The 26,320-nt window shown below is 44.4% G+C and overlaps 1 protein-coding gene across 3 annotated transcripts; it reads left to right on the top strand.

Moving 5' to 3' along the window:
* Positions 1 to 1,087: 1,087 nt before the first annotated feature.
* PCMTD2 (protein-L-isoaspartate (D-aspartate) O-methyltransferase domain containing 2) lies at positions 1,088 to 23,305 on the top strand. 3 transcript variants are annotated; one of them, XM_048222317.2, is made up of 6 exons: positions 1,088 to 1,215; positions 6,064 to 6,394; positions 9,477 to 9,579; positions 10,586 to 10,757; positions 17,464 to 17,587; positions 20,453 to 23,305. In XM_048222317.2, exons 2-6 carry the CDS (start codon positions 6,088 to 6,090, stop codon positions 20,824 to 20,826), a joined length of 1,080 nt encoding a protein of 359 aa, XP_048078274.1. In that variant the 5' UTR covers positions 1,088 to 1,215; positions 6,064 to 6,087; the 3' UTR covers positions 20,827 to 23,305. The 3 variants fall into 3 exon arrangements, with proteins under 3 accessions (XP_048078274.1, XP_057168387.1, XP_048078273.1); XM_057312404.1 differs by lacking the exon at positions 20,453 to 23,305 and adding an exon at positions 19,371 to 20,416 and having other exon boundaries at positions 1,095 to 1,215; XM_048222316.2 differs by lacking the exon at positions 1,088 to 1,215 and adding an exon at positions 1,963 to 5,111.
* The last annotated feature ends 3,015 nt before the right edge of the window (positions 23,306 to 26,320 follow it).

Raw genomic sequence — 26,320 nt, 5'->3', positions numbered from 1 at the left:
CTTCACTAGGACAAACAAAGCAGACACACCCTTGCTCTGCACTCTCTGTGTGAAACACATGTGGGTGCACACACACCCTGGCTCCTGCAGGACTGTGGGGTCTGCAGCCACATCCTCTTGTCAGCCAGCACATGACCCACCCAGCAGCGTTCTCCTCCTAGAGGCGGCGTTCTTCTCCTTCCTCCTGTGCAGTTAGGAAGTTCGTATCATAATGGTCCTTGTTATAGTATTCCTATTCCTATTATTCAAAAATAGTTCTCTTTGCCTCGTAGGACCCAGAGAAATTGTTACTAGTCTGCCCCCTTGCCAAAACTCCATCATCCTCTAGGAACAGAAACCTTGAGAATCCACGATGCTGGGTCTTTGTGTCATCTGAGACGTCTCCAGTTGTCTGTTATGGAGACTACTGTGCACAGCAGCTCCACAATATGGGGATTTATGGGTTCACGGTTCACTTTGTGGGACAGAGCTTAGATGGGGTCTATTCCAACTCCGTGTTTCCCCGCTGAGGCCCATAAAAGAGGTGAAGGGTCTGCCCAGATGCAGGTGTTGGAGGTGGCAGCCTGCTGAAGCTGAGCAGAGGTGGCAGGGCTGCTTGCTGTGGCCTCCTCTCAGGTGTGTGCCCGGCAGGTGGCTCCTGCCCACTTCCGCTCTCCGTGGTCTGCAGCCAATGGACCCTCTCTTCGCACGGTTGGATCTTTCTTGTCCTACGCACCTTAGCTCGAATGTCCCTTCCGTGTCATCAAAGCCAGAGTAGCCACTGCCGTGAGTTACGATTCCATCACACGGGTTTTTCATTTCTTTCTCACCTGTTGGCCCTTCCTCGCTGGGTCCCAGCTTTGGGTGGTGCGTAGAAATCATAACCCTCACCTGCAGCTGTCCTTTGACCGCTCCCCCTCCAATACCCCCGAAGAGTGCAGGGCCGGCCCTGCGTCTCTCTCCTTCCTCTCATGCGCCTCACGGTCAGTCCGCCGTGGGGAAGTCGAGGGCAGGGACGGCCCCGGGGCCCACCAGCAGCGCTGTTGCCCCTTTAAGCGCCAGGCGTGGGCGCACGCGCAGTCGGGCCGTTGCGCGCATATGCGCAGTGGGGCGGCGGATGTTTACGGCGGCAGAGGTCGGGGCGGCGCAGCCGGGCCGCGGACGGGCGAGGGGCGCCCGAGGAGCTCCAGGTCGCGGCCTAGGGAGCCCGATCTCGCGGGCCGGCCGAGCCCGGAGGTAGAGCCGCCACCGCCGCCGCCCTCGGCCCGGCTTGTGGCGGGCGGCGGCGTCTCCCCCTGGACCCCTCCCTCCTCTCTGTCTCCCTTCCTCTCCCCCGGTCCCGAGCGCCTGGACCCCCCTCCGGGGGGCGTCCCCCTCGGTTTCGGCGTCCTCCTATCCTGTCTTCGCCTTCCCCCGGACTTCCCTGGACGTCTGAGCCCCCCTTCCCCGTCTCCCCTTACCGGCGACTCCCCCCAGCCCCCGCCTGGCGTCTCCCCCTCCTCCCCTTCCCCCACCAGCGTTCCTTAGCCCTCCCCACTGCGTCTCCCCCTTCCAGTCCCTGGGCTTCCCCCTCCTGCGTCTCTCCCCTCAACCTTCCAACCCACCCAGGCGTTTATCCTCCAAGACCGTGTCTCTTTCCCCTGCTGCGCTCCGCTGGGGGGTTGTCCCGGGTGCGCCCTGTGGTTTGCCCTCTAGCGATCCAGGGCCTCCCGGAGGTCTCTCTCCTAGTGCCCGTTGCTTGCACCCTTGGATGTTCTTGACTCTACAGACATGCAGTTTGTCCCTAGTTTATTAAGTAGGAAGCGTTTGCAGTTAGTTCTGAGGCAAGTCAAGGCTTATCAACGTTTAAAACAAATTCTATCTTGGACCTTTTCGGAAGGTGACAGTCTAGCCCCCCCCCCCCCCCCCCCCCCCCCCCGCTGGCTCCATCGATGGAGCGTGTGACTCTTGATCTTGGGGTTGTGAGTTCAAGCCCCATGTTGGGTGTAGAGATTACTTAAAATTAAATCTCTAAAAAAACAAAAAACAGAATTCTAAAGATAGTTGCCTTTCCAAGCCTTGGGGATACCAAGAATTGGCACAGAACCCTGGGACTTAACTTCAGGCGCCTGAAAAAGGTCTATAGTTGGGGGAGGAAAACTTGGCTGGGCTTGGTGCCCGTGTTTGTTTTTTTCGCCATAGGATGTGCCTCCCAAGTTGATGTGTGCTTTCAAAAAAGTTACCTAAATCTCCGTCTGTCCCCTTTGTTTGTCACAAGCCTATGATAGTTTTCTTCTTTCTTTCTTTTTGGCAGAGGAGTAGCTAAAGTAAAGAACTCCGTTTTGGGTGTTGAGTAGACTGTCAATCAAGTATTAGTGAAGTCAGGGTCCTGCAAACAACTCAGAACTTGTGGCTGTGCTTGGGTGAAATAGAGCTTTAGAGGTGGAATGAGAGGGGATGTCTGAGGTGATGGGGTCAGTGCCTAGGCCTTCTGGGCCCACCTCAGCTTGTACCTAACCTGGAACATCCCTGGGGGTGACAGGCTGTCGAGGTTCTAAGAACAGTTCAGTATTTAGAATTCTAGTTGTTAGAAAGCTTTTCTGTGTTTAGTAGAAATTGTCTTCATCTAACATGTTCCACGGACCCAGCTTTTACCAGCTCCAGGAATAGTATGTACATGGCAGCCTTTCAAGTGTTTGCAAAAAAATTCTTCTATATGTATTCCTTACAAGAGTTCTAGTTTTCAAGATAAGTCTGTATTTCTTTCATTATTCTGCCAGCAGGAGGTGTGGTTTTGGTTCTGTGTTCTGCTGGTCTCAGTCTGTCAATAACCAATATGATTATTACGATTGCAAGACACCTTTCAGCAACAACCATCAGGAAACTGAAAAAAAAAATAAAGGTTTATTACTTACTATTAGAGAACCTGGAAATTTTACAGCATACCTGGGGCTACACAGTGAGATGGGGGCTGTGAAGAGAGAGCTCGAGGAGCACGGGCCTGTGTTTCTGCTTGTATTAGGGTTGAGGGTGGGAGCCTAGGGCTTCTCAGGCTTGCTCTTTTTGGGGGAATATAAAACAAAAGAGGGAATGTAAAGCATGGGAAGAGAAAAGACAAGTGGCCCAAAAGGTCTGTTGTGGATATCAACTAAGATCTGGTCTCAAGCAAAGGCCTGGCTCTTCAAGTGGAGTGGCAGGAGGCAAAGTGTTTATTCTTCGCCAGTCAAAACTTAAGTCAGGCCCTTGCATTACAAAAAAGAGAAGCCTTTCAGGGCTTACACGACAGGGTCCTTTCTCCCAGCTCATTTTTCACATGAAATTACCTTGTCCACATTTCCCTTAAGAAGTGATATTCAGGTTGGAACATGGCCCTCCATGTGTAGTCTGACAAACCCAGTGTAGACTGGAATTGCAATTCCCATTATCATGGCTTCAGGCTGTGTTGAGCCAACTATAGCCTCCTTAGCTGTCAGTCATGAGACCTTCCCGTGTCTGCTCCTCAACTGTCTTCTTCACTGTGCTCTCGAAGTTGGTTTTGGAAGGAGCAGTGTGAGAGTAGGGTTGTCCTGTTGGCCAGTTACCCCAGAGTAGTGAATTATACTGGGGATTGCAAAGTATAATTAAGTACAGCATCCAGAAATTATTTCCCATTACTTTGAACAATTGGATTTGACGGGACTGTAGATCCATATTTGGTTTGGCAAGGATATCTTTGAATCTGTTGTTGCTGTTTTTGGGTGGTCTTCTGACCAGTCACAGGGGCGGTCAGGAATGAGCAGTGATTGTATCCAGTGTGAGGGAGTGGGAGATGACCCGGCAAAGGCAGTATTCTCAGACCCTGTAGATGGTCACACGCAACCTACCACCCGTAGTTACATGGTCTGTTGTGTGTGGCAAGGGTCACCGACATGGTATGTATTAAAGAATGTTTTCCCTTTGACAATTTGAGAACGTAGGCCTTTGGCTAGACAGTCCTGGGTTTGAATTCTAGCCTTCTCTTCATGCGCTGGTGTGTGATCATAAGCAAAATAGTTGCTCGGCCCCAATTTGCCTCAGTAGTGAAAGTAACGTGACCGCCTGTGACTGGCGGGTGGTGCCTGTAAAGGTTGTAGCTCTTTTTACTAAAATGCTAGCTTTTGCATATGAATAAACTTTCAAAGTGAGGTGAAGTTGAAAATAAGCGATAGATTACACAGTAGAAAATAAAATGTGCCCGATATATAGTTAGCGTCTGCTTTCTGAAGGTAGAGTAATGGTACTGAGCTGGCGTGGTAGGACATCACGTGCACGGTTTGATCCGCGGTGCAAGATGCGTGGTTTCCAGGCCTGCTCCTGAGCAGACCTTTAGGCAATAAACGCAACTCCACTTTTAAGCAGTGACCTAAATTTCCAGATGACTGTCCTAGACTACAGATGTAGACTGTAGCCTCAGAACTAAGTGGCTTATCGAAGATTAAACTCGACCTCATTAGTACTTTATCCAATCGGCTAAGTTAACTGGTCGTGGACCTTAACCTAACAAGGGCTCAAAAACAACTGAAATGGGGTCAAAATCTGGTGATTTGGAAAGTATAATATTCAGCTCTAAAATCTTGATGATGAAGACAAACTGTTCCAACTGTGAAGTGTTAGAGCATTTATACTAAGCCCTACGTTTCACATATCTTGTGTATTTGTTGTGAGAAGCTGAAGATTTATCATGTGCTCATTAATTTTTATTCCTGGGAAAACGTCTGCCACCACAGTTGCCAGTAGTGTGCATGGTGTGTGTGTGTGTGTGGAATCTCTTCCCCCAGTGTTTATGCTTCTCGTTCTGCTGTTAGAAGTCCAGAGGATTGCAATAATAAATTATAGTATGTTATTATGGAAGTTGTCCTGAATCAGAAAATGTGTCAGTCTTTGTGAAGTCTGGTGTTTTCTGTTTTTCCCAACAATTTACATCCGATGTTTTGTAAAACATTACCATTTCATGTGAAGTAAAATCATTCTTTTGGAAAGAGTTACATGGGGTATGTATAAAATTGGAGAAGATATCTTTATGGTTCATGAAGATGAGGCCCCTGTGAATTAGATGGAGGCACATTGTATGTTAGCAGGTGGCTCAGAAGTGATCACACTGTTGCTTTTTCTTCTTAAAGGCAGTTGGGAAGAAGGTAAGCAATGTATCTTTTATTGTTAAAGAGGTAGAAAGGTTGCCTAACATACACTTCCAAAGGGGGTGTAGGAGTTCTTGGAGCAGCTGTAGCCTGAAAACAGATTTTGTGTTTGTTACGATAAAATGCCACCATTCGTCCTACCGGGTAAGAGTTTTGTTAGTGGTATTTTTGGCTGAAATGTGTACGTCTGAATCCAAGTGAACAGATTGAATGGACCCCTCGCGTACTCGCGTGTGGGTGGGGTGTAGGGTTGTCAGGTGAGATTTAGGACACCAGTTAAATGGACCCCTTGCGTACTCGCGTGTGGGTGGGGTGTAGGGTTGTCAGGTGAGATTTAGGACACCAGTTAAATTTGAATTTCAAATAAACTGTAACCTTATAGTATTTGTTGTTTATCTTTATTTCATTTTTTTGCTTTTGGAGATTTATTATTCAAAATTGATCTGTAGCACTTGAAATATTCAAAGGGAGTTGATATTAGTGTGATTTTTCTAGACATATCTGTATTCTTTTTATGCTTATATCCATTGACGTTGCCATGCGTGAATATATTTCCATTAAGGAGATCTATAGTCAAGATAATTTTAATCCTAAATACCTGGCTTTGTAGATTGACGACTTGTAGTAAAATATTGAGTTTCTACTTTAATGATGTTTTCAGCTGTCAAATATGTGTTAGGTACCTCAGGTTCATTTGAATTCATTTGATGTTGTAAATTACAAACTTATTTCCGGATAGATACAATGGAATTTCGTATTTAACTGGTTTGGTTTTTTTTTCCTTCTGAATCTGGCGGGGGTGGGGTAGGTTGGGTGGGTGCTGACAAAATATATTCCATCTGTGATATTTTCAGAATTCAGAATTTGAAATTGCCATGTTATGAGAACTTTAACTGTTGTGCTCTTACCTTTAATGTAAATAGCTCTTTAAAAACACTTTTAATTGCAGTGTTGCCTAAGTGTGATCTTGAAGATGGGAGGTGCTGTGAGTGCTGGTGAAGACAATGACGAGCTAATAGACAACTTGAAAGAAGCACAGTACATCCGGACAGAGCTGGTTGAGCAGGCTTTCCGAGCTATCGATCGCGCAGATTATTATCTTGAAGAATTTAAAGAAAATGCTTATAAAGATTTGGCGTGGAAGCATGGCAACATCCACCTCTCGGCTCCGTGCATCTACTCGGAAGTGATGGAGGCCCTGGACCTGCAGCCGGGGCTCTCCTTCCTGAACCTGGGCAGTGGCACTGGCTACCTCAGCTCCATGGTGGGGCTCATTCTAGGTGAGTCTGGGCAGAGTGTGGCCGAGCACCTTCTGTCTCATGGTGCACGGCAGTGTTTCCTTTGTAGGGCCCTTGTCTGTGGCCTTCTGAGCAGTCGTCTGCTGTGGTTCATACATAGTCATTGGGTGGGCTGGTGAAGGGAGGGCTCCGAGTTTTCGGAGGGACCCCTCCTGTTGCCTACCCCCTCCCACCTGTACCTCCACTGTCTGTTCAGCGCACCCTCCTTCTGGACAACAGAGGACCAAGAAAATTGTGTAAATTGGGACCTTACAGTGATTTCTTGTTTAATACAATCACCCAGCCTGCTTTGTCACTTTGTCTGTAAACTGAGACTAAGTTTAAAGTTCTCTGGAAGTTAAAGTTCTTCTAAGCAGTTTTGGTTTATATTGTTTTAATGCTCTAAGAGCTAATACTTGTAAGTTGTTCTTTGTAAATAAATTCTAGGGATGGTAAGGACTTCACAGGTTTTGCCTCTTTTCCCAAATAAGTTGTGAGACTACACATGGGGATTGGCATTTTTGTTATTGAAACAACAATATCAGATAATTGAGGGTTTAGGTGTCTGTTTTTACTCTGAGATAGAACGGTTTTGCTGGAGGAGTAACAGGGGCTGACCTGTCCTTTAAAAGATTTCTCTGAAGAGGAAGCAGGGCTGAGGCTGCTGCAGCATCTGTGAGAGAGGGTGGCATCTGGACCCCAGGCGCCATCACCACTACACCACGGCATTGTTTCTTTGAGGTTGTTACAGAAAATCTTAGCAGTAACAGGTGATTTTTGTGGGTATGGAATGGTATTTTTGTTCTTTATAAGTTCATAGACTTTGGAATTTTGGTGAAGTTTTGTGACATCATTTGACTTTAGGCTATAGATTGCTATCCTCAAATTTTTAGGTTTGTTTTTGTTTTGTTTTTTAAAGCTAAATGCTTTTTGAACTTAATTTGTCTTGGATTGAGACTGCTTTGTGAAGAGCCCAGGTGATGTATCCTTCTGGAATTAGCAAAGGGCAAATCAGTGGAGCAGAGAAATTGGGGGAGCTAAGGATGAGATGCTGTTTGGGGAGAGGGGAATGGGGCATCAAATTGACTAGGTTAGAAATGCTTTTGAAAAGAGCTGAGATTCTCAGTTCTCACAGTAAGCCTGAGGTGACCTGGTGCACTTGACATTCCCTGGAAATTATAAACAGCTTCTCTTCTCTGAGTCAGCTGTTTGCTAGGAATGTAATTACATGTTGGGGTGGAGAGAGATCTAAAGGAAGGGAAGCTTTTTTGGGGGCTGCAGTGGATACTCTGTACTGGTGTGATGTATTTGAAGGAGGTGGCTGGAGAGTTTCCTTTCACGGGTAGACTCTTGCACTTGCAGGGAGGAGGCTGCACGCACTGCACCATGTGTTCTGGGGCTCCCTCTCTAGGTTCCTCAGCCGTTAATGTTGCTTCATGCACATCACTCCAGAGCTGAAGACCGTGTTGGCGTCCCAGTGCCTGCAGATGTGAGGTCTGGAGTCTTTCATCTGACTCTTTTATAAACCCAACTGCCTTTCTGTCTGGCCCCGAACTTTATCCCTTTTCTGCTGCATTCCTGTGCAGCTGACCTGAAAGTGCTGTGTGATTAGGGCGTGGAATGTCCTCCTGCGGGGGGCAGGGGGTGGCTTTCAGTCTGGCTTCAGTGCTGCCCTTGATGTCTTAGTCCTAACTCCTCCTGTGCCCTCCCTCTCCTCTTAGTCATCTTTTTATTGGGGTGAGTCAGGGTCAATATGTTATTACTCTGTTTGGTGTTAAGCTTCTTGGGGGTAGGAACTATGTCCTATATCTGTTATGAGAATTAACTACTTAATAGGTTTTGGTAAAGGGTGAGAGGGACTAATGAAACTATGACGAGTAGGAAAGTAAAGGTTTCCTTCGTTTCTGGCATGTGCTGCTAGCCAGAGGGCAGCGGGGATGGAAGTCAGTGACTTGGTTATAGTTTTATTTATTTATTTTGTTCATTTTTTTCAAGATTTTATTTATTTATTAGAGACAGAGTGTGCGCATGCACACGAGTGGGGGAAGGAGCAGGGGGAGAGGGAGAGAGAGAATCTGCAGCAGACTCCATGTTGAGCACAGAGCCCGACACAGGGCTCGATCCCACAACCCCGAGATCCTGACCTGAGCTGAAATCAAGAGTCGGACATTTAACAGACTGAGCCACTCAGGCGCCCTTGTCATAGTTTTATTTTAATGATGATCAAAAGCTATTTGTGTCCATGTCTGAGTGTTTGGGGCGACCTTTAGTGGAACACGTCCTGAGTCCGGTTTCATTTGGAAATAACATTTTTCTTTCTTAATTCATTAGTAAGATCTTGATTTCTTCGTTGCAGATCTTGGCTTTTTTACATCTTCAAATAATTCTTTAAAAGTTTAAGAGCAGGGGCGCCTGGGTGGCTCAGTCGTTAAGCATCTGTCTTCGGCTCAGGGCGTGATCCCGACGTTCTGGGATCGAGCCCCGCATTGGGCTCCTCCGCTATGAGCCTGCTGCTTCCTCTCCCACTCCCCCTGCTTGTGTTCCCTCTCTCGCTGGCTGTCTCTCTCTCTCTGTCAAATGAATAAATAAAAAAATTAAAAAAAAAAAGTTTGAGGGGTGCCTGGGTGGCACAGCGGTTAAGCGTCTGCCTTCGGCTCAGGGCGTGATCCCGGCGTTGTGGGATCGAGCCCCACATCGGGCTCCTCCGCTAGGAGCCTGCTTCTTCCTCTCCCACTCCCCCTGCTTGTGTTCCCTCTCTCGCTGGCTGTCTCTATCTCTGTCAAATAAATAAATAAAATCTTTAAAAAAAAGTTTGAGAGCAGAGAGACCCGGGCTTTGGAAAGCTGTGGCGTTGCTAATGTCAAAGAAAGAAGCATTTACAATGTTGTGAGCATAGTCTGTCCTGCATATTTAAAGATTAGCTTGGGTGATTTAGGTCCAGTAATGTGGTAAGACCTCAAAACCTTGCGAATTTCTTCATGTAATTATACATGCTGATCTGGTGCATTGCAGTTGATAAAGTAGAGATTAAAAGTAAGAGTTCTTGCCCTAGTTCTAAAAGTTTTCTTATTCTGGAACATTTTAGGTCCTTTTGGTGTGAACCATGGGGTTGAACTCCACTCGGACGTAATAGAATACGCAAAGCAGAAGCTGGACTTCTTCATTAGAACCAGCGACAGCTTTGACAAGTAAGATCAAATTCTACTCTTGGGTTGCTGTGTGGATTATAATTTAAACTTTTGAGGAGGCGGGAGAAATAAATTTATTAGTGTTCATATACCAGCAAACATGATTCAACTTTGGCAGGAGAATCAGGGTATATGCATAGCTGTTCTAATTATTTTTTAAATATTTTGTGCTTTTGAGGGCTTTAGGTTTTTTAACTATGATACCAGGGAAAGGTAATTTTTCACCAATATAATAAGGGAAGGAAATGGAATGTTCATTTTGCCCAATTTTCATGTTTCCAGCACGGACAACAATTTATCATCTAATTGTTTCTAAAACAGAACTGTTGCATTTGTCTTTAAACAGTATATATAACTACCTCTTGCCATTTTTAAATAAGGCATTAAAGTTCTTATTTTAGGGTTTAACATTTTTAGAAACACCAAATGTAGTTTTCTTTCATTTTACTTGTTTTTATATATTTTTTTGAAGATTTATTAGAGAAAGGGAGAGAGCGCGCGGGCATGTGCACACAGCGCGGGGGAGGGTCAGAGGGAGAGGGAGAGAGGGGCTCTCGGGCGGACTCCGCGCTGGGTAGGGAGCCCGACGCGAACTCGCTCAGTCTCACAGCCCTGAGATCATGACCTGAGCTGAAACCAAGAGTTGGACACTTAGCCGACTGAGCCACCGGACACCCTCGTTCTACGTGGTTTTAGTAGAGCTTAAGTAAGGTAATGATTTATAAAAACAGAGCAAAGACAGTGATGATTGGATGTTAGATGATTTAAGTCTGTATTAAGTTTATGACATTCACTTTCACAATATTTTGTTTGGAATTTCGAGGGTTCTGTTTATTAATAATATAATTCTTTTCGGAGGTCTGACTTCCAGCTTCTGGCTCTGTCAATTTATTATGTCATTATAGGGTTGTTCAAGGAAAACATAACCTGTGGTTAGTATAGATTTACTATAGAGACTTGCTACACTGTGATATATTCAGTTACAGAAAACATTTTTTGCTTTCAGATTTGACTTCTGTGAACCTTCCTTTGTTACTGGCAATTGCCTGGAGATTTCTCCAGATTGTTCTCAGTACGATCGTGTGTACTGTGGGGCTGGTGTGCAGAAAGAGCATGAAGAGTACATGAAGAGTCTTCTCAAAGTAGGGGGCATCCTTGTCATGCCACTGGAAGAGAAGGTCAGATCCCTCTCATAACTGACACGCTTACTATTGGCCAAGGTCTGTTCTAAGAAGTTTCCGTGTATTTTTCCTTGGATCCCTCATGACACCTCCCTCCGTTTCACAAACGAGGACGCAGGCGGGGACAGGTTAGAAAGACAGCCTAGCTTGGGCCAGGGCCTGACTCAGTAGGCACCCTGGAGCCTGCACTGTGAGCCCTTACCCTCACCTCCCTTCTGTCTCCTCCTCTCTCCCTTCCTCTCTCCCGCCTCCCTCCCCTCCTCCACAGCTATTCTAGTATGCTTATTCTGTTGTTAGAAATTATATGTAAAAGTCATTAGGGTAGTTCTGTTTTAACTGTTAAATTCTGTGACAGCGAGTATTCAACAGGAATCTCTTCCTTAGGAGGAACCTTGTCTCAGTCTGCTGTTTGGTCGTGCATGTTTCTGTATGTTGTAGCTGTTGTGCTTCATTGAGAAAAACAAGTTGTAATAAACAAGCAGATTAATCAAACCTGAATTGGTCATCAGGGAGAATGTCTTAGTCACAAAGAACTAGGAAACGGGTGTGATAAAAATTAGGAGAGTGTGCATTTTTGTGTGATTTTCTGCAATTTAAAAATGTTAGCATTTAATTTATTTTGCTTAGAAAGTAATCATTCATTGTTGAAAATCCAGAACATATGAAAATTAAGAAAAATTGCTCACAATCCTCACCTTAAGCACTGTTACTGTAGGATTCTTGTAGTTTGTACCCTTTTCCAAGAAGGTCATTGTGCATACGGTTTAGAAGTTACGATGTTTTACTTAATTGATGAGATAATTTTAAGCCATTTAACATTTCCTATCATCATATTGAGCGATTATATAGTAAGCTGTGGAATTGTGGACAATAGCGTATCCTCTGGTTCCTGGAATTGGGCATGAGGCTGTGTGTATAATATTCTGTGATTTACTGTTTTATACAGACTATAGTGAATATTGCTAAGTAAAACAAAATTTTTATCCATAAATATTTCAAAGTGTATCTATAAAAGATAAGGGCTGTTTTTTTCAGATACCACAAAACCATTATCGATCTAAAAAACTACCACCAATTTCCTAGTAATGGTCAGCTAGTGTTCCAATTTTCCTAATTGCCTCAAAATTTGTTTGACTAGTTTGGAGAATAGAATGGGTCTCCATTTAAGATTTATGTCTTGTATTTGGTTGTTCGCTCTCTCTCTCTCTCTTTTAAATATTTTATTTTTAAGTAATTTCTGCAGCCAGCATGGGGCTTAGCTCATGACCCCAAGAGTAGGACTTGCACGCTCCACTCACTCACTGAGCCTGCCTGGTTCCCCTGGTTGATAGATCTCTTAAGTGTTTTTTATCTGTAACTTCTTCTTTTTTCTTTTTACTTTTTCCTTGTAATATACTTGTTGAGGAAAAGAAATCAGGTGATTTGTCTTACAGTTTCCTGTAGCCTGGATTTGGAGGTGACATGACTCTGTGCTGATGTTGTCCATATTCTTCTGCTCCCGGTTTCCATTATAAATTGTTAGTTGGACCTAAAGCCTTGCTTAGTTTCTAGTTGGACTTAGGTTTTGGAGGACTTAGGTTACCACGTGCTACAGTGTACGTCGTATGCACGCACATCACGCCTGTTGTCTCCGTTTCCGATGCTGGCAGTGCGGTTGTGGTCCCGATCCATTATCTCATTAAGGGATGCAGAACGGTACATTCTGATTCGATCATTTCTCTGCATTTCGTACCTCGACTACTTTTTTCTTTTCAGTTTTAACTCCAGTATAGCTAACGTGCAGTGTTACAGTAGCTTCAGACGTGTGAGGCGGTGATCCAGCACTTGCATACGTCACCCGGTGCCCATCAACATATGTGTTCTCTTCATCCCTCACCTGTTTCCCCCACCCCCCACCCACTTCCTGTCTGATGACCCTCCGTTTGTTCTTTAAGAGAACATCTGTTGTTTGGTTTGTCTCTTTTTTTTCCTTTGTTCAGTGTTTGTGTTTCTTAAATTCCACATGAGTGAAATCATATGGTATTTGTCTTTCTCTGACTGGCTTATTTTGCTTAGCATAATACTCTCTAGCTCTGTCCATGTCATTGCAAATGGCCAGATTTCATTCTTCTTTATGGCCAAATAATATTCCAGTGTGTGTGTGTGTGTGTGTGTGTGTGTGTGTGTGTGTGTGTATACGCCCTCTATCTTCTTTATCCATTCATCTCTCCGTGGACACTTGGACTGCTTCCATATCTTGACTATTGTAAATAATGCTGCCATAAACGGGGGTGCGTGTATCCCTTTGAATTAGTGTCTTTGTATTCTTGGGGTAAATACTTAGTAGTGCAATGCTGGATTGTAAGGTACTTCTGTTTTTAACTTTTTGAGGACCCTCTGTACTGTTTTCCAGAGTGGCTGCACCAGTTTGCATTCCCGCCAGTGGTGCAGGAGGGTTCTTTTTTCTTGTGTCCTCACCAGCACTTGTTCCTGTGTTATTGAGTTTAGCCATTCTGATGTGTGTGAGGTGGTATCTCATTGTGGTGTTTTGTTTTTTTAAAGATTTATTTATTTATGTTAGAGAGAGAAAGCGCAAGCAGGAGGGGCAGAGGAGAGGGTGAGAGAATCGCACAGACTCCGTGCTGAGCATGGAGCTTGATGCGGGGCTCAATCTCACAACCCCGAGATCACGACCTGAGCTGAAACCAGGAGCTGGACCCTCAACCAGCTGAGCCCCCCAGGCGCCCCTTGCTGTGCTTCTGATACGCACTTCCCTGGTGACGAGTGATGTGTGTGTGTTGGCATCTGGATTCTTTGGAGAAATATCTGCTCATGGTCATCTGCCCATTTTTAAGTCGGATTATTGGGTTTTTGGGCATTGAGTTCATTGAGTTGTGTAAGTTCTTTATGTAATTTAGATACGAACCTTTTATCGGATATGTCGTTTACAAATATCTTCTCCCATTCAGGAGGTTGTCTTTTAGTTTTGTTGGTTGTTTGCTTTGCTGTGCAGAAGCTTTCTATTTTGATGTAGTCCCAGCAGTTAATTTTTGCTTTTATTTCCCTGGCCTCAAGGGACCTATTTAGAAAAATGTTGCTATGACCGATGTCGGAGACATGACTGCCTGGGCTCTCTTCTAGGGTTTTTATGGCTTTAGGTGTCACGTTTAGGGCCTTAATCCATTTTGTGTCTTTGTGTTGTCTTCAGTTTCTTTCATCAGTGTTTTATAAATTTCAGAGTAGAGGTTTTCAGCTCCTTTTGAAGTTCATTTCTAGATATTTTGTAATTTTTGGAGCAGTTGTAAATGGGATTGTTTTCTTAATTTCTCTTTCTGCTGCATCTTTATGAGTGTGTATATGTGCGGTGGATTTCTGCACACTGATTTTGTACCCTGCAACTATATACTGCCTTGGTTACCCCAGGTTCACTGTATAAGGAGAGGCTGCATAAATTCTGATTCTTAAGCTTTGTTTATCAGTTTGCTCAATAATCTGGTTCTCTAGCATCTCTTGAAAGTGGTGACTAATAAGATTTTTTTTGGTTTCCAGTGGCGGTCTGAATTTATGGATATAAACATACTTAAAATTTTAATCATCGTGTGATTCTTATTAAAGCTTAAAATGTCCTGTCTTGACCAATGGGCACCTCTCCAGTTTGGCTCTTGGGCTCTGATATACTCTCAGTGGTCTTTGATGGTTTTGTTACTTTCTGGTAAGAAAAGCTGTTCCACGCATATTTTGTGTATTTTTTACCACAAAGTTGGAATTAACCATTTCTGAGGATCTGTGTTAATTTTAAGTTCAGTGGGAATTGGTGTTTAGAGAACACAGGTGGGGCCTTTGTTGGAATCTTTAATACTGGGTTATATTTTTCAGTGGAATTCTGGAGCTAGGAAGTCCCCCACCCCACCCAGTACTTACTTACGTTTCTGTTGCTTTGGCTTTTGGACATAAAACACACCATGGGTTTATATTGGTATTTCCAACTCAAAGTCAGGACCAGAGGGTTTTTCTGACTTCTTCCGTCTTAAATCAGCATTACCTGTGTCCTATCCTGGAAGGCCTGCTCCCTGACTGCCCTTAGATTGCCCTTCTGTTCCCCTGGGGATGTACAGACTCACGTGTTTGAAAGTTACTGGGAATAATGCTTCCCTGTGAGGTTGTACCGTCAGCCTGACTTACAGCTCATCTGTTCCAGTGTTTAGGGATTGCCGTTTTAGGGTTTATAACTTTGTAAAGTATTTCCAAGTTCCAAGATCTAAATAATGAGTACTCACAGAATTCCCTTCCACGTATGTTCCCTCCTCTTCCTCTGTAGTAGCCACTTTGTTTGTCTTTATCTGTTTACTCAAAAAATATATAAGCAAACACACTTTTTTCATAACTTTACTTTGGTGAAAATATGCAAATTTTTTTCCATTCCATGTATTCATCCAGACATATGAAATAGGAATTGATAGTTTTAGGTTTTACACGTCGCTTATTGTTCATTTTAAGTATTTGATATTTGGTATAAGTGAAAGTTCTTTTCTGTCCCTATTTTGTTTATTTAAAAATGTTCTTTGTTGGCATATGAAAATGTGATTTTTTGATGGACGTTTGGGTTCTTTCCACTCTTCTGTTTGCAAGCAGTGCTGCTGTGAAGAGTGTGTGTGTAGACATGTTTGTGGGTATTATTTATCTTAATCTTTGTCTACACCCATGAGCTCTTCCAGGTGCAGTCTCAAAAGCAGAAGTGCTTGATCAGAGGCTCCGTATTTTAACTTCGGACAGCTGCCTTGCAGGAGAGGAGCCACCCATGCCCTTGCCGACAGTCTCACGTGCTTATTGCTGTCATCATTGTGGATAGCAGGGCTACATGTCCTCCTTTTTCCTCTTCTTTCTCAGAATATTGTTTTAAATACATCTTTATTTAATTTATTATTATTTTTTATTTATTTATTTTTTTAAAGATTTTATTTATTTATTTGACAGAGAGAGAGAGACAGCCAGCGAGAGAGGGAACACAAGCAGGGGGAGTGGGAGAGGAAGAAGCAGGCTCATAGCGGAGGAGCCTGATGTGGGGCTCGATCCCAGAATGCCGGGACCACGCCCTGAGCCGAAGGCAGATGCTTAACCGCTGTGCCACCCAGGCGCCCCTGTTATTATTTTTTAAAAGATTTATTTATTTGAGGGGCGCCTGGGTGGCTCAGTCGTTAAGCGTCTGCCTTCGACTCAGGGCGTGATCCCAGGGTTCTGGGATCGAGCCCCGCATCAGGCTCCCTGCTGTGCTGGGAGCCTGCTTCTTCCTCTCCCACTCCCCCTGCTTGTGTTCCCTCTCTCGCGGGCTGTCTCTCTCTCTCTGTCAAATAAATAAATAAAATCTTAAAAAAAAAAAGATTTATTTATTTGAGAGAGGGAGTGCTTGTGCAGGGGGTGTGGGGGGGTGAGGGGGGTGGGCGGAGGGGTGGAGGGAGAGGGAGAATCCTGGAGCAGACTCCCTGCTGAGCACACCTGATCCAGGCTCTCCATCCCACAACCCTGAGATCGTGACCTGAGCTGAAATCAAGAGTTGGCTGCTTAACCAACTGAGCCACCTGAGCTCCCCTTTACTTAAATTATTTTAGAAATCTTTGTTGTATCAGAAACATATGTCAGCCCTTTTACTGGACTTGTGTTACGGGCATATTAATTTGAGGGTCGTAGACATGTTTTCAGTACCCATCCCCTTGTCTGGAACATGGATTTCCTGAACGGCTCACACATTATTTATCGGTTGTATTTAGATACTTGATGTTCATTGTAAGTAGAACTTCTCCTTGAAAAAATGTTTTTAAGAAGAAGTTTTTGCTGGTACATAAGAGTGTGAGTGACCTGTTGATGTTTACCTAGTACGTGGCTGCTTAATGCTTTCAGTTCTAAGATTCATGGTATAAAATCTTAGTTTTTAGAGGATTTGCTGGCTTAGATATTTTTAGACAAGAGTGTGTATGATTCTAGCATGTCAAAAGTGAGCAGAAAATAGCACTGTGACCTGCTTGGGCCTTTCAGAAACTGGTACCATCACACAGAACACACTGGAGGTCCGTATTGTCTAATGAGGGTCTTCTGGTGCCCCTAACACTGTGATTCGTAGGGGTGTTTCCATGAGCTTCACTGCAGGGGGGTGTGTGTCGTGGTGGTGACGTCACAAAGCGCGATGCTGTAGTGAGGAGAAGCTCCTGAGGTGACCGTGAAACCGCACTAGTAGCTGCTGTTTGGTGTGTGGTCATGTTGTCGCGAGAAGGTCTTTTTATGGTCTCTGTCCTCCAGAAAAAACAGCCTGGGATCCCGTCTAGATGGAAGCATTGCAGGTGGTGGTGAGCGTCTTTAATAACTTTGACTTTAGGGTGTCTGTGCCCCCCCCCCCACTGTTGCCCTCAGCACTGACTCTTGTGGAGAGCCCAGGGAGGTTGTCTCATCTGATTGTCTCTTCTTGGGACCCTTTGACTTCTTTTCTCTAACATACGTATTCCTTGTAAACAGAAATTAGGTCTAGACGGTTTGAACATTTTCTGGCAAAACATCCTTGCAACAATATTAATACATTATGGGTACTTCATGTCACATCACATTAGGGGCCCCTGTTGTCAGGTTATGTCATTATTAGCATATCTGTGTATTTTTAGTTTATACGTAGGAATGATTTAATATAAACTAACAGTAGCCAAATCTTGTGAATATTCTTGTTTTCTCTTTGGGGCAGTTGACTAAGATAACGCGAACTGGCCCTTCTGCTTGGGAAACCAAGAAGATTCTGGCAGTTTCTTTTGCTCCTCTGATCCAGCCCTGTCATTCAGAGTCCGGAAAATCAAGACTTGTCCAGTTACGTAAGTGCAAAGACCCTTACTTATCCTTTAGATCTTTAAAAAAATCTCATTAGAATTTGAAGAGAAAGACAAATTGTAAGGAACCTTTTGATATTAAAGAGCATTTTTCTACCTATTAAAACCTTAAAATGTCAAATGATTTTTAGACATTGAAAAATCATAATGTGTTTTCGGCCTATTTTAGGTTATTTTCGCCTTCTTTTAAATCTACAGGAATTATTGCTGGTCATGCCACTGAAAGCAGAAGACTCCCATGAGAGGGAGTTAATTCTGCTTTGTGGAGAGGTCTCACAGAGCGAGTGTGTTCCCAGCACCACTGAGCCAGAGGGCTCTTGCAGAGTCATGGGACCCTTTCCTCCTTGGGGCTGCCTCGTGGGCACATGCTTCAGCCGGTCTGCTGGTGTGTGGTGGGAGGCTTACCATGGAGCCTTACTTGGCTAGGCCTGTGTCTTCAACTCCTTCAGGATGTAGAACCAGAAAGAGCTGACATCAGGGCCAGCATTTATCCAGATACTGGTTTATAATTTAAACAGAAATTTACACGGGAATGAGAATTGCAGATTATTGTATTTAAAATAAAACCATTCAGCATGGATTCTGCATTCTGACCATATGCACGAAAAAAAGGGAAAAAATAACCATAATCTCACCACCCAAAGATAATACATGTTGGCAAATTCCTTCCAGATTTTTTTTTTTTTTTTTAATTTATGAGGAATCGTTTATCAGATAGTCATGCTCTGCCTTGGTCTCTGCTAAGTGGAGGTTGCATGCCGTAGATGTGGTCCTTGAAATGTGGTAACGAGCAACAGTACAATATAGAAAGGGGCTGAGAGGGACCAGGGACGGTTTGACAGAGGATGGGACGTTTTGGGTGAAAGTGAATTCTCTGCAGAGAGAAGAAAGGGAGAAAAAGCACGAGCAGAGGCTGGTGGGGACTTTGAACATGGATGATCCTCCGCGTGGTCCAAGTGGGGGTCCACTGTGTAGGTTAGACTTGTCGTGGAGGCTGTGGGAGCCACCAGATGTGTGAACTAAAAGCTGTGGTGCTTCTGTCTTCTTGACGACACTGGTGGCCAGGTGGAGGGTGAATTTGTCACATGCATGCTCCCTGGAAGTCTCCCCAGGAGAAGCTAGCATTGCTCGTAGTCAGCCAGGGTGCAGCCTTCCAGAACACTGCCCGAGTGTCAGAAGGTGGGGCCATAGTCGGTGCATCTATGAGGCTTCTTGGGGGTTTGGTTGAAGACAGGTCTCTTGGTGTGAGGGCTTGATTGGGTCTGGGTAAGAGTTGTGACAGCATGGAGGACACCCTGAGATGCTGGTTTTGAGGCCAGAGCTTCACAGCTAATGCTGGGCGATAAATAATCATGTGATGTTGTTTAGGGTTCCTGAAGTTATGTGTAACTTTGTCTTCCTGGGCCAGAGTTTTCTACACTAGCGAAGTTGTGTCCATGGAGATGGTGGCCTTGACAGCGGAAGGGATTCAGGGGCAGGCACATAGGATGTTCCTGAGGAAGGATGTGGGCCCTGAAGTGTCCGGCATCTGTTGTCGATGTGGGTCTGGGGGAGTCTCAGGACCCCAGTCAGGAATGGAGCAGAGCCCTGGGAGCTGCCGCCTAGTCTTTGTTACTTGAACCATACACAGCGTGGCTGTCCAGCCAAGGATTGATAGACACGTAGAGTGGGAAAATAGTAGAAATCAGCACCCAAGGGAACACTACTAGCCATGGTGGAGGAGGGGCTGGCAGGAGAGACTTAGGCCAAGTTGGTTCCCCTCAAACAGGACCTCGGGAGAGCCAGAGAAGAAGTCCATTCAGCAGACTGAGGGGCAAGGCAAGGAAAAGGTAGGTGTATTGAGCAGAACGTCATGATTACAGTGTTGGCGTAACAGGGCACGTGGGACACGTGCTGGAGCCTGTCTTGGACAGTTGAGCAGGAGAGGAGGCCTGGTGTGGACACTGGGGCGAAAGTGCCGAGAGCCTGGGGCCCGGGCGCTTCCCCGGCTCCTGTGGAACAGGGAGCATTGCACGGGATTCTGTGCAGGCCGCTCTGATTTGGGTAATAAATGTTGCAGACAACCTAAGAACCCTCCCTATACGTATTGTCATCTTTTTTGGAAGAAGTTAGGTACTGGAGCCCCGGATCTTCCTCTCCCGCTCCTGCTGCTTGTGCTCTCTCTCTTTGTCAAATAAATAAAATTAAAAAAAAAAAAGAAGTGAGGTCCTGGAGGGAAAAAAGTGATGGTGGCTTTCAGTATAATGTATTTGAACACACAACCCCGATTCCTCCCCCTTTAAGAAGAACGCTCCTGTCGCCATGTGTGTACTGCCACATTAAACTGAGCTCGACTTTAATCACCAGATTTTATTTTTCCTCAGTATGCTTTGGAGTTTTTGTACTTATTAAAAATGTTTTGGATATGCTTTTCTCTAATAAAAAAGGAACAAATACTCAATTTGTGAAGTACTGTGAAAATGTGAAGGTAGATAAAAGAGTTCTGGAACCCTACGTTCACTGTGTTTCCACTGGGTGAGCTAGAGTCCAGGAGTGAATACAGTCAACAGAGTCATGAACCTGGGGTTTTCTTCTGCTTCTGACTGATGAGATGGACGACCTTGCTTCCTTTCCTTATGAGTTCGGGGTTAGTGTGTTTGAAAATACCATTTGGGAAGGACCACATGCATGCACGTTAGAGCTGTCATTGCCATTTGCTGGGAATGCTCCCCTGTGCTTGTGCTATAAATATGCCTGCGAATGACAGTGACTGCGAATGACCATGAGGGGACGGCCTTCCAAGAGTTAGGGCTCTGTGCTGTCTGGGTCCCTCACTGACGAGGTTGACGCGTCTCCTTTTTTGCTCCGCAGCACCGCTGGCCGTGCGAAGCCTCCAGGACCTGGCTCGTATCGCCATCCGGGGCACCATTAAAAAGGTCATCCGTCAGGAGACAGTGAGCAGCAGCGGAAATGGACTGAAGAACACTCCCAGGGCCAAGCGAAGGAGAGTGCGCCGCCGTCGCATGGAAACGATTGTCTTTTTGGACAAAGAGGTATTTGCCAGTCGGATCTCCAGCCCCTCTGATGACAACAGCTGTGAGGACTTGGAAGAAGAACGAGAGGAGGACAGAGCCCCACCGGAATCGAAGCCAGCCCCGCCAGTAAACTTCCTACGCGAGAAGGTCCTAAGCCTCCCTCTGCCAGATCCCCTGAAATACTACCTGCTCTATTACCGCGAGAAGTAAGTCTGTGGGGGACCAAACCGAGGCGGAGACCAGGCCTGCGCCCCACGCTCTTGCAGGGGTCGCCCGGGCACATGCTGTGGGGAAGGAGAGCGTGGTCCTCTCCACTTTCCTGTGTTCAGTTTGTTCTTGGTTTTCCTCTAGAATTCCATTCGTTGGTATTGTTTCAGTAAACATAATCTGACAAACAAAGTGCATAGGAGAATGTTTTCTCAAAAGGGAGAGAGTCTCCTGGAGAGGGTGTTTGCTTTTTGCTCTGGTGAAACTCTGACATCTGCACGCAGAGACCTACCCAAGATACACACGTCTGCATTACCCATGAAGCAGTGAAGTTGAAATTAACCTGTGTTGCTTATAAAATGTGAAAGAAAGCACAAGTTTGCAAGTGTGTAACATCTTTCCTGGGTGTGACACACCTGTGTCCAAGTTAGAACTTTATGGTATCAACCTCTTAATTACTGGCACTGAGCTCCACTAACCCTTTTAGTTCTCTGGAGGGGGGAGCATTATTGAAAAGCTCTCCCTTATTTTAAATAAATGTGATTAAATCTTATGTGAGTTGTCGATTGTAATTTTAAAAGAGGGAAATTGTGATGGGGGAGGAGGAAAGTATCAAACTGCCAGATGTCTCTCTGGAATTCCAAAATAATTCAAGGAATATTTTCCTGACACCTTTTCTTACCTTTAGAAGAACGAATGTCAGATAATCCCGTAGAAAATACTCAAGAATGAAACAAGTGTGTGTAATAAGCCACGTTACTTTTACCCCAAGGGTAGGGATGACTATTGACCCAACCATGAATATGCTAAAGGGTTTCTAAGGCCTGGATGTGCTCGGTCCTCAAAACAGGTGGAAAGCATTAAAACTGCAGGAAATCCAGTGGCGACAATGTTATAGACAGCCTATGCTTTTTTTTTTTAAACTTCAGTTGGCTATTTTTCCGTAATCACATTAGAGTACTGATTAATAGATTTTATCTTTTGTAATTCTGGAGAAAAGGACATGTTAGTTTTCTAATTCTTCTTAATAACAAGTAGATGTATTTTAGTAGCTCCATTGCATTAGAATGATGGTCTAACCGCCAGTGACTTGTGAAATCTACCTTCTCCAGGCCCTTTGGGTTGAGCGCTCTGTCTTTACCAAGTTCTGGGTCTGGAAGAAAAGGCCATCCTGTCAAGTAACGTTGGTCATTCCAAAACACTGGTTCTTTTCAAACTGACTTTTTGTTCCCAAAGAAAAGAATGGTATGAAATGGTAGCGAGAAACTCGAACTCAGAGTGCTGACGTTGGATCAGTCGTCCAGAGTTTATGACGAATTTTATCCCTTAGCCTCTTGGGTGTTGCTGAGCTTGAGTGTCTTTGTGGTTTCACCAGCCGAACCGAGTTCTGGTAGTTTATTTATTTATTTAATTTCTTTCTTTCTTTCTTTTTAGCCTTTTCTTCTTCTTTAAGTAACTGAATCATTTGTTTCACGGGATACTGTGTGCATGCATAGCTGGGAAAACGTGTCTGTTGCCCTAGATCTGAGAATGTAACCCTTTGTACAGACAGGTACTTCATAGTCGTTTTTAACCTGGCTTTTAATGGAAGGTCGGGCATCTTTGTCTCCGAAGTGCGTGGTCTGTGTTCACTTGCGGTCACTTCTCAGTGCACGTCTTTGCTGACATCGTCCCGATTGACGCGGAGCGGTCTCTGCGGTACGTGGACATCTGGAGCGTGATGTTTGTGGAATCTGTTACACTAGGTGACTTGACTAAGTTTTTTAATTGTATGTGGGTTTTATTTTTTTTGAAACCACATTTGCCTTTATGCTAGACTGTAGTGCATAAGATTTGTTTTTTCCTATGTATGTCAACCCTTTCCTAACATTTGTGTTTGTATTTACATGTTGTCAGTTTGTGAGGTTGAAACCAGAATTTGGTTAAAAGTATATATAGATATAACACATGTGAAATAGTTTGGTGTCTATGTTATACATGTAGAGAAGAATTGTAAGTGGGTTCCTGGGCTAAAGCGCCCCTCGCCAGAGTCCAGTATGATGCGCACGACTGTCTGTTTCCTGACAGACGGGTCAGGTGTCGCCTGTAGCCTCTATCGTAAACCACATTCTAGACAACTGTTGACTTTTATGTTTTGAGGAGTCTGTATTTCTGTATGTGACTTTTGTCTTGAAAGTAGTCAAGCCATAGACATGTGCAAAGGAAATATCAAATGTATAAATATCAAGTATGTAATGTAAAAATCAACTGTGTATGTAACATTGCTTTTGCGAGTCTGGACCTTTCAGGGAATTAATGCCAGAAATTTCAAACAAAAATTGTAGTGAGCGGATATACATTGGACAAATACAAAGGATGTCAATAAACATAGTTACGGCACTTGGGCCTTCTTGGCATGGCTTGTGTTTCCTGTGTGGGATTGAAATTCTTGACTACATATTTTCCAAAAATCTTTTGAAAATAAACTTTTTTTTAATTATAAGCATGTGTTTTCTCTCACTGTTTGTGACATTGCCTCATTCTGTACCATGCTAGTATACTTGCAGAAGACATCGTTTTTTTTTTAAAGATATATTTATTTGAGAGAGAGTGTGGGGGAGCGCGCGCTCCAGTGGGGGGAGGGGAGATGGAGAGGGAGAGAATCCCTCAGACTCTGTGCTGAGCACGGAGCCGATCCCACAACCATGAGATCGTGACCTGAGCCAGAACCAAGAGTTGGACTCTCAACTGACTGCGTCACCCAGTCGACATTATTTTTAACTAAACACACTTAGTTTGGCAAAACAGAAAAGTGGTAGCTCGGACTCCATGAGAGAGTATGTCTGAAGGGTGTTTGTGGTTAATTTTGGGGCACAATTTTCCCATTTCATGAAAATGTTAAAAGATAATTGGGTAATGGTAACGTATCTTTCATGGCAGCAAGGGATGAGGGTTAGGGTGATGGTGAGAACTTAGGTTTAGGATTGGGTTGGGGGGGGGTGGTCAGAGACCATTTGCCAGGGCCATGCTTTAGGATTGGAGCCTAGGCTCAGGGTCAGGATCTACGGCCAGGGTGAGGGCCAGAGATCAGGAGTAAAGGCCCAGGGTTTATTTATTTTTATAATAATTTTTTATTATGTTATGTTAGTCACCATACAGTATATCCTTAGTTTTTGATGTAAAGTTCCATGATTCATTTTTTGCGTATAACACCCAGTGCACCATGCAATACGTGCCCTCCTTAATACCCATCACTGGTCTATCCCATTCCCCCACCGCCTCCCCTCTGAAGCCCTCAGTTTGTTTCCCAGAGTCCATAGTCTCTTGTGGTTCATTCCGCCTTCTGATTACCCCGCATTTCATTCTTCCCTTCCTTCTCCTACTGATCTTCCTATTTCTTACGTTCCATAAATGAGTGAAACCATATGATAATTGTGTTTCCCTGCTTGACTTATTTCACTTAGCATAATCTCCTCCAGCCCCATCCATGTTGCTGCAAATGTTGGGTAATCGTTCTTTCTGATGGCCGAGTAATATTCCATTGTATATATGGACCACATCTTAATCCACTCACCTGTTAAGGGCATCTCGGCTCCTTCCACAATTTAGCTATTGTAGGCTCAGGGTTTAGGGACAAAGTTAGGGGTAGTGTTTGGGATCAGACTGGTTGCTGATTGTTTTAGCCCATCTAGACTGCTCAGACAAAACTATTGCATTTTGGGTGGCTTATAAATGGAAATTCATTTCTCATAGTTGCTGAGGCTGGAAGTCTGAGATCGGGGAGCTGACATGATCGGGTGAGGGCCCTTTTTGTAGTGGCACGCTCCTCCTATTTTCACATGTAGGGAATGGCTTAAGATCCTTCATAGGGGGAGTAATCCCATTCATGCAGGCTCTACCCTCATCACCTAATCGCTTCCCAAAGGCATCCTGTTCTAACATCATCGCATCCGGCATTAGGATTCCAACATGTGAATTTGGGGAGAAACAAACATTCAGACCATAGCACTGGACCTTTTTTATATTAACCTCTACTTTTTAATAAATCTCTATATTTTTCCAATCAAGGTACTGGAATGATGGGCTCTATTTCAGTTGGAATTTACAAATTATGGCACTGAATAATCAGAACACTGAATTTCAGGTATTCACTGGACATGCCCTGAGGGGCTAAACTGTGAGTGGGGTGTGTCCTGTGCTGCAGCCTAGCAGGGAGCAGAGTGCCCCCTACCCTGGCTCTCTGACCTGAGGGGAGAGCATGCATTTCCCGGTCCCCACTCCTTTGTGAGGACATGAGTGGGCTTGAGGGTACCCCTGCAGCTTGGGGACAATGTGGGGCAGTGAGGACAAAGCTGGGAGATAGCTTTTGTTGGCATCCCCAATGAACTTCAGAACAGACCTCCCCAGTGTCCTCCTAAAACCTAATAAAAGCTGCCCTTCACTTTGTCTCTTTGAATGTTCCTACGGTTCGCCATAGCTCACTTGTTCCAGCTAGCAAATCTGCCTTTCCCAAATAAACTCATTTCACTGCTAACCATAACTGGTATTTTACCTTTACATTGATAGTTTTTACGTGGAACTGTCTGTATGCATATTGGGCTAAAGAGTTTATACAGGTGTCTCTAACCTGATCCATTGTCTCCCTTTGCTCATCAGTAACTTACAGCTCTAACAGTGATGAATTGGGCTCCTACCACTTGTCACTTAATTCATTGCTCCGTTTCATATTACAGACGCAATTGCTTCTGCATCATTGGGTACCACCATCACGGGAAGGAACTTTATAAAATAGAGTTTACTGTTTACGTGACTTCAGTCTACACATTCCGTTCGTCTCCGAAGCTGCTTAGGTCAACACCTGGTACCCCACCACTACAGTGAGTTTTTCCATACATTTCTAATACAGTTAGATAATTTGTCACATTCTGTATTCCATCCTGTGACAATCCCACATCCTAAATAATTCAAATTGAATAATTATTGTGGTGCACTCCTCAGCCTATAAAAGTCTATGAGTGTTGACAAAAGCATGGTGGCAGGTATTCATCACCATATGGAATACTTCAAGCCCTAACCCCATGATCCGTTTATCATCTCTGGAGTGTTGCCTTTTCCAGAATGTCCTATAAACAGGGCCATACAGTGTCTAGTCTCTCCAGACTGGGTTCTTTTACTTAGCAAAATACTTGTAAGATTCATCCATGTCTTTGTAGGGGCTGATGGTTCATTCTTTTCTACTGCTGAATGGTATTGCGTTGCATGTAGAGGTGACTAAAAACAATTTTCCTTTATTCTTCTAGCTTCTTGGCTGAGACCACTTCTAGCAATAAAAGATGAACAGGAGAAAAACAGAAGTTTAATAACGTGTACATCTTGTGTACATGGAGATACACGGGAAAACAGATTAGCTTCCTGAAATGGCCCAAGTAATCACTTTAAATACCATCTTCTGCTGAAGACAAAGGTTTTGGGTGGTGAGAAGGCCAGTCAAGGGAGGTTATCAGACCAAGGACGGCAT

The sequence above is a fragment of the Ursus arctos genome, unplaced genomic scaffold (genome assembly GCF_023065955.2).
Source record: "Ursus arctos isolate Adak ecotype North America unplaced genomic scaffold, UrsArc2.0 scaffold_16, whole genome shotgun sequence".
Lineage (NCBI taxonomy): Eukaryota > Metazoa > Chordata > Mammalia > Carnivora > Ursidae > Ursus > Ursus arctos.
The sequence above is the reverse complement of the archived record's forward strand: the minus strand, read 5'-3'. Positions and strand labels throughout refer to the sequence as shown.

Bases quoted from the DNA above. Each gene is read 5' to 3' on its own strand.
- PCMTD2 (XM_048222317.2), top strand. From the start codon at position 6,088: ATGGGAGGTGCTGTGAGTGCTGGTGAAGACAATGACGAGCTAATAGAC. The intron at 6,395-9,476 runs GTGAGTCTGGGC...GGAACATTTTAG, and splicing joins CATGGTGGGGCTCATTCTAG to GTCCTTTTGGTGTGAACCAT. The intron at 17,588-20,452 runs GTAAGTGCAAAG...TTTGCTCCGCAG, and splicing joins ATCAAGACTTGTCCAGTTAC to CACCGCTGGCCGTGCGAAGC.